General features: G+C 45.9%; 1 protein-coding gene across 1 annotated transcript in view; it reads right to left on the bottom strand.

The window, feature by feature from the left end:
- Positions 1-456: 456 nt before the first annotated feature.
- PTPRO (protein tyrosine phosphatase, receptor type O) overlaps positions 457-7,770 on the bottom strand; it is a 201,939-nt gene continuing 194,625 nt past the window's right edge. Inside the window, 2 exon segments of the mRNA XM_023749835.1 lie at positions 457-576; positions 5,654-5,789. Coding sequence (XP_023605603.1) covers positions 472-576; positions 5,654-5,789 — 241 coding nt within the window. The 3' untranslated portion in view covers positions 457-471.

Genomic DNA, 7,770 nt, shown 5'->3' with positions numbered 1-7,770 from the left:
GTAAGTGCTTATAATGGGTAAGATCAAGGTGTTTCTAGACTCTGCTATCCTGAACTACTGTCAATATTTTCTTCTTTGGGGTGTTCACTCCACCTCATGTCTTCTTTGTAGTCCCTTTATGACCCTTTTGTAATCAATAAACTACTTGCACAAAATGTCTACATAAATAGGGTGGATGATTATATCCTTATGTTACAGGCACAGAGCCAAAATCAGAGTAATTTAAGGTTCAGGGTGGAAGGGATGGAGGTCAATCATCATGAGCTGCTGAAGTGCCTTCATGTCACGCCCACCAACCAAGGCCCCCTGAAGCGCTAAGATCTGCTACTGTGCCTGCCTCTCTCTGCGCCCACCTTCCCTGACCACCTCTGTGGGGTCAGAGTCAGACAAGTGGCTGCTGCTGCCTTTCGCTGTAGCCCATCATGTCCCTCCCACGAAGGGCACTTCCCTACTTACTGCTCCGGATTCTGACTAGGACTTGCTGACATTCTCGTAGATGACGTCACTGATGCAGAACTGCTGCTTCTTCTTCGTCCATATCAGCTGCACACATTGATGGATGAAAATGTACTGCTCCTGCAGCAGAAGCCAGGACATGTGTCAGAGCAAGATGTTGTACAAATATGTGCAAAGATAGTATGTTGATACTATGACAGTGTTAAATATTATGATCTGATGTCAAAGGAACAAGTTTTTATTAAGTAGGAGACAACTTTATAACTAGAAAATCCAAGGGAATCAACTGAAAAAATATTTTGAATAATAATAGAGCTAAAGGCAATAAATATTCAATGTGTATATGATGGGCTATTTTGAAAAAAAAAAGTCTATCACCTCTTAATATATCAAAATAAATTCCAAGAAGTTTAATAAATTAAACTTATAAAAATATAAAGGAAAATATAGGTTAATTCCTCTCTGATTACTTTATGAAAGGGCTTTCTAAACTTCAAAGCCATGGAATAAATTAGAAATAAAACTTTCAACCTACTGTATGTTTTTTTAAAGTGAAAAGAATAATATAAAGGGAAAACTAAAACTGGAAGGAAAATATTTTCTAGAATTATTACACTGTTTATACCTTTATTTTTGTTTTAAATTCATCCAAAGCAGTAACACACACTTAAATGGACAAATATATAAATAAAATACATTGACCACCAAACCAAATATTCTTGGAAGGCATGGACTATGTGTTTTTTACTTCTAATGCCTATTAAATGTTTTTGAAGGAAACTGAGGAAATATTAAAACATATGCAAAAAATTGCCAATACAAATGTAAATGAAAACAATTGTCTTTCACCTATAAAGTGAGCAAAGCTAAAGAAAAAAGTAATAATGATGACAAGTTTGTTGAAACAGTCATTTTTAGGTATTGTTAGTGTAGGTATAATTCATAAAGTGCTAAAAATGTCATTTCATTGTGAACACAGATCCTATATAATAAAAGGCTAATATGCAAATCAACCGAACGGCAGTTGCTATGACATGCACTGACCACCAGGGGGCAGACGCTCAATGCAGGAGCCGCCCCCTGGTGGTCAGTGTGCTCCCACAGGGGGAGTGCCACTCAGCCAGAAGCCAGGCTCATGACTGGTGAGAACAAAGGCGATGGTGAAAGCCTCTCCTGCCTCCACAGCAGTGCTAAGAACCCCCGAGGTTCCCAACCTGTGAGAGGGTGCAGGCCAGGCTGAGGGACCCCCCCCCCTCAGTGCACAAATGTCGTGCACCGGGCCTCTAGTAATAGTAATAAAGTGGAAAATAATCCAATTTTATATCCTATACAAAGAAGAATGGTTTAAATAATCAATGGTATGTCTATAATAAAAATCCAGTCTTTAAAATGAAATTTATATAATTTTGGGCAATTTGGGATAATACACATAGGAAAATATTAAGTGAAAAAGCAGAATTTAAAATTAGCATATGGACACATAGCCTGTGGGCATAATTGTGTGAAAGTTACACTTGAAGGAAGGCGGGATGAAATGTGCTGAAATATTGAGAGTTGCTGTCTTTGTAACATAAAATCAAGATAACATCGTGATCTTCTCCTTTTTCTTTATTGCCCAGACTTTCTCCGTAAGGAATAGCGTTAGAAATAACCTTTCCATCAGAACCAGTCAAGATGTCTCTAGGATTTGGGCATTTTGTATGACAACTTTAAACAAAGGGTAAGGTTAAGACTTCAAACCTCACTGGGTTGATTCTTCCGCCTCACCTGTGTTTTTCAATGAGATTGGGAGAAAGTATAGACCCTTATTTAGTGGTAGTATCTCATCAATACTGAGCTACCCGCCTCTCCTTATTGTACATCACTCCGTGGCTTCCAGGGCTGTGTCAGCACTGGGCATAATAAGGCAGAGACCTGGTCACCTGGTTTCTCAACCCAGAACTGACCAGTGGCCAAACTTTGCCTAAAAAAAAAAAAAGGAGCCAGACCACAGGAAAAGTAAATAAAGACTATTTATGGGCAGGTCCCTGAGGTCCCTGAGAAATCTAAGCTCCGATCAGGACAGGCTACAAAAGCAAAGCCCTACCTGACCTCCAGCGGAAGCCCATTAGAGGAAAATCAAACAAAGCATTTGATAAAAATAGAAGAGAGCCCCAGGGAGGCGCATGTTCTCCACACGGCCCACTTCACAGTTGGAAGCAGTGCCTAGATTTGCCATATCACAGAATGTGTGCTTCAGGGCAACGGCAATTTGTGAACGTTGTCACTCACAGTTTACAGACGAGGAATGGAGCTTGAGAGGCAAATCGAGTTGTGCAGTGGCCATGCGGGACCCAGGCCTTCTCCAGGGAGCTGGCCTGACAACCCTGCTCTCTTTACCCTTTGCTGCTCTGTGGAGTGGCCATGGGAGGGGGTGGCGGGTTGGGGGAGGTTGGTCAGGTGAGAAAGGGGAAGAGGGCATGTTAACAATAGCCCACTCACAGGTTGTGTGCATCTGAGGACGTGACCCACATAATCAGTTACGTCTACTCTTTGTATTTATTTTTTTTCAGGGGAGAGGACGGCATCTCACCCCAGCCTGACTGGGGCTATGCACCTTCTGCTTTTGTGGGGGGCTGAAAGTACAGTGGGGCCTTGACTTACGAGTTTAATTCGTTCCGTGAAGGAGCTCGTAACTCAAATTACTCGTATGTCAAATCAAAAGTGAACGAGTGAGACACGTGATGCTGGGCTGATGTTGTGGCGTTCACTGTGACGTTCACTGCGCCAACTAGCGGTGGGGTATCTGAAGCTGGCTCGTAACCCGAATTTTAGCTCGCAACTCAAAGCAAAAAATCGGCCGAGAGACAGCTCGTATCTCGAAAAACTCGTTAGTCGGGACATTCGTAAGTCAAAGCCCCACTGTACTTAACTTTATTTCAGCTATTTTCAGAAGGGGGTTGGGTGATAGAATCCAGGTGATGGGAAGTAACAGGCCACAGGAAGAAACCTGGTACACAGTATATGCAGGTGGTCGATAGACGTACACAGAGCCAGAAATCAGCTGGGGATCATTCCGGCCTCTTGAAATAGTAGTGGCACAGGGGGCCCTAGGATGAGAAAGCTGAAGAGAGTCATGTTCCACTCTGCTCTTTACTTACTCACAGCAGCAAAGTAGAAGGCAGCAGGACTGGGGTGTGAATGGGCTCAAGGAGGATGTTAGGAAAATCCTAACATTCAAAATACAGGTCTTATCGCAAAGAGGGCCCACAACAAGGAAAAACAAAGGGACGTGGACAAGATGTTGCAACATAAATAAATAACTGAACTAGAGAAGACCTGCTGCAAAATCCCGAGGGAACTCCAGAAGGAAGCTGGAACAGTTGGGGAAAATCAGTAACCCGCGGTGACCTCGCCTCTTTTGCTGACTTTGCATTTTCCCACCAGAGTTCAGGGAAGGGATATCGTCCTTAAAAAAGACTGTTTCCCTAGAGATGGCAACTTAAAATGCTGCTGTAAACAAAGAAGCCAAACATCCAAAGTTTGGGGCAAGAAAGTTAGGGGGGAAACAACATTTTCTCAGCCTTGCAGAGAGGCACATGGCCGACCTAGTGTTGCGTGATTACCACACCTGGAGAAAGATCCTGGCGTGGAATCAGATGGAGGGTCTGCCGGGGGAAGGTAGTATTTAAAAGGGGATTAAGGTCCTGTACTGGGAAAATCAAAAGCAAACAGGCTATAATCAAAGTCTATAAAGTTCTAAAAGCTATAAATTAGGTCACTGTGGCAGACAATTGATCAAATCCAAAATACTTAAAATAAGGAGCAGCCCTTTGAAGCTGGTGATTAATACACACATGGGGAGTTGTAATCACATATTAGGATATATAAATTTATGGACGTGAAAGCCAAAACTATGGACCGATCCATGAAGCACTGTTTACTCATTAGGTAGTAGGCTTCTCTCAGAAACCAGGGCACTTGAAACAAGGCCACGTTCATGTCCCCACAGCAGTAGAATTCAAGGCAGCAGGGTTGGGGCAGGAGTGGGCTAAGGAAGTGAGGACACATACATGAGGACTTGCTTGTCACGCGTGAGAGCTGAATGTGAATGGGTTGCTTTTCCGCAGTGGCATGATCCTGCTTTGGCTCAGAAAGAAACACACGGGAACGATTGTGCCAAGCCTTGCTCAGATGGGAGTGGGGATGCAGGAGAGAAGTCAAAGGGATGGTGAAGGAGAAACCCACCCAAGCCTTGAGACCTAAGCCTTTACTGCAGGCTTTTGGGTTATACTGACATCTAGTGGTGATTCACATGAAAAGCACCAGGAAGACCAAGGCTGCATTCAATCTCTTGGAACTTGAGTAAGAAGTCTGGCCAGGATGTGTTCTACTCTGTTCCACCCACGCAAACGCCTTCAAAAAAAGAGATGACTCTACACCTGAAGCTGAGAAGCTTCGGGTATGGCTGGGTGACTAGGACTGTGAACAAGCGATGGTGCTTGCTTTTTGAGGCCCACGCAGGTGCACACCCACTGTGGCTGTGAGGTGGTGCGTGTCTGTCTGCTGACCCCAGGCTGCCACTCCAGCCCTTGGGCATTCCCAGACTTCCGGGAGGAGGGGACCTGGGGGTGGTGGTGGGGGAGGGGGAGGAGGGATGGATGTTTCTAGGGATGCTGCCATGTTGTTACAATGCTAAAGCCATTCATTTAGGTCAAGGGAAATGGAAGTGTTGGTAGTTTGGGGATCCTTAAAATCATAAGGGGGACAGTAAGTGGGAGTCCAACCCCTGATCATTATCTAAAGTGAACTGGGACAGAGACTCACATGGTGGACAAACTAGTGACAAACTTTTGAATCAAATCTAGCATTTCAAATACAGGTGAAATCACATCAGTCCCACAGGGTCCACTCAGTGGCATGTCCCCAGATTGGCTGCCCTGAACTCTCACTCTGTTCAAAGAGGCCTTCGTCTATTACGGATAGAACCGAGTGCTCTGAGTTATAAAGGGCACATGGCACCAATAGAAGCGCAGGCACTGCACACTGAACGGATTTTAGAAACAAATATCTGTTTCTCCTGGACCGTGAAGCCGTTCGAATGTGGACAATAAGACACTGGAAATAGCAGATGCAAGATTGAAACGGGAGGTGAAATAATAGGAAGTTTTTTTCAGTCAAGGTCAAATTTGTAGATACCTGTTGATTGCATCCCTACCTCTGTCTGTACCATGGACATCCGGTATGACCTCATTTCTGACACCAGCCCTAAGATGTCCACAAACTCATGCTCCCGAATGTGCTGCAAGAGCCTGTCCAGGGCGATGAACGTTCCCGTCCGGCCGACGCCAGCGCTGCAAGAGTGTGCAGACAGCAGGTTACTCACACAGTGCTTTCACACAGGGGGCAGGGGGGACAAATTGGCGATCAAAAAACAAAACAGGTAGCACCATTGAGAAAAAAAAGAAGACTAAACTCCTGAGAATGTTTTCCACTTCATTTTAACCATGCAATTGTGGTTGGTGTGTCTTCTAATATCACATTTGACTATCACTGCTGCTGCTCTTAAAGAGGTATGGGTCTGGCCCGGCCAGAGTGGCTCAGTTGGTTGAGCATCCTGTGCACTGAAAAGTTGCCAGTTCAATTCTTCGTCAGGGCATATACCTGGGTTTCAGGTTCGATCCCTGGTTGGGGCATGTATGGAAAGCAACCACTCAATGTTTCTCCTCTCTCTCTCTCTCTCTCTCTCTCTCTCTCTCTCCTTTCCTCTCTCTTTAAGAATGTCCTCAGGTGAGGATTAAGAAAAAAAGAGGTATGGGTCTGCACTAGTCTGGGCCACACCGCTCTCCTCCACCTGGAGTCTCTGCTTCCTGAGAAAGGTAAGAAGTGCCCATGGGCCTGGTGAGAGAGCTGGTTCCTTCCCTCGGGGAACTCGACACATAAACAATTTCAGTCTTCTGAGCAGCCGCAGAGATAAGCCTCACACCCAGCTCAGAAGTCTAGCTGAGATGCCCACTCCTCAGCTCCAGCTCTGGGGCCAGACCAATTTGTGTGGCTTCGACCCTGGGTTGAATTCACCATTCCAGACCCTCCTTACAGCACATCTCCCTTCCAGTGAGTTCTAGCCTGCTTCCGTCCCCCAGTAATCTTTTAGGTAGTTGCCTCCAAATCAAATTTAATATTTGACCCCATTCATTACAGCGCCCAAATCCTAGTGCCCAGAGAGAGTAGAGGGAAGTGGAGTGATCTGTGCTGACCAATTGCCCAGCACAGTTGTACATGTTAAGTCAGCCCTTCTTTTCTTCCAGTCATGCCAGACTGTAGGGCCAAGTGTTTTCAAAGTCTGATAAGTATGTGAGAAAAGAGGAAGCCAAAACTGATTTCTATGCAGAACTGGCTAGGAGAGAAATCCAACAGTGAAAGCCTGTAGCTCAGAGCCCTAGTTTGCTTTTTGTACTGGACAACCCTGCTCACCCAGGACTTATCTTATGTTCTGCCCCTGGGTGAACACCTGTAAAGTCACATCCAGAGCTGTCCCTGCTACCTGCTGTGAAAGGAACCGTGAGTTTGACCACATGGTTGAGCAGCTTCATTTTCGGCTCTTGGAAGGAACCATTGTGAGATTAGATCATTTTCATTTGATGAAGCAAAGTTTTTAACCTGTGAATGCCTATGGTGGACCAATAGCAAGGGTCCTCTCCCTGGTCAGAAACTTGAGAGCTTTAGTTCCAGGGGAAGACACATCACATGCTTCTCTCTCTCTCTCTCTCTCTCTCTCTCTCTCTCTCTCTCTCTCACACACACACACACACATTCACATTCACACACATACACACATACACACTCACACACACACACACACACCCTACTCATTCTAGTTCACAGAGGCCCTGGTGCTAGGTAGGTCCAGGATTATAGATCTACTAGAGGCCCAGTGCACAAAAATTTGTGCACTCAGGGGGTCCCTCAGCCCGGCCTGTGCCCTCTTGCAGTCTGGGACCCCTCAGGGGATGTCCACCTGCTGGCTGAGGCCTAAGCTGACAGTCAGACATCCCTCTGGCAGCCTGGAAGCCCTCAGGGGATGTCCACTTGCCAGCGGGGATCCGGCCTAAGCTGCAGTCGGATATCCTTAGCGCTGCTGAGGAGGTGGGAGAGGCTCCTACCACCACTGCTGTGCTGGCAGCCATCAGCCTGGCTTGTGGCTGAGCAGAGCTCCCCCTGTTGGAGTGCACTGACCACCAGGGGGCAGCTCCTGCATTGAGCATCTGCCCCCTGGTGGTCAGTGTGTGTCATAGTGACCAGTCATTCCCAGTCGTTCTGCTGTTAGGGTCAATT

This window comes from Myotis lucifugus, unplaced genomic scaffold, assembly GCF_000147115.1.
Source record: "Myotis lucifugus unplaced genomic scaffold, Myoluc2.0 scaffold_10, whole genome shotgun sequence".
Taxonomy (NCBI): domain Eukaryota; kingdom Metazoa; phylum Chordata; class Mammalia; order Chiroptera; family Vespertilionidae; genus Myotis; species Myotis lucifugus.
Note: the sequence above shows the minus strand (reverse complement) of the source record. Positions and strands in the feature narration are given on the sequence as shown.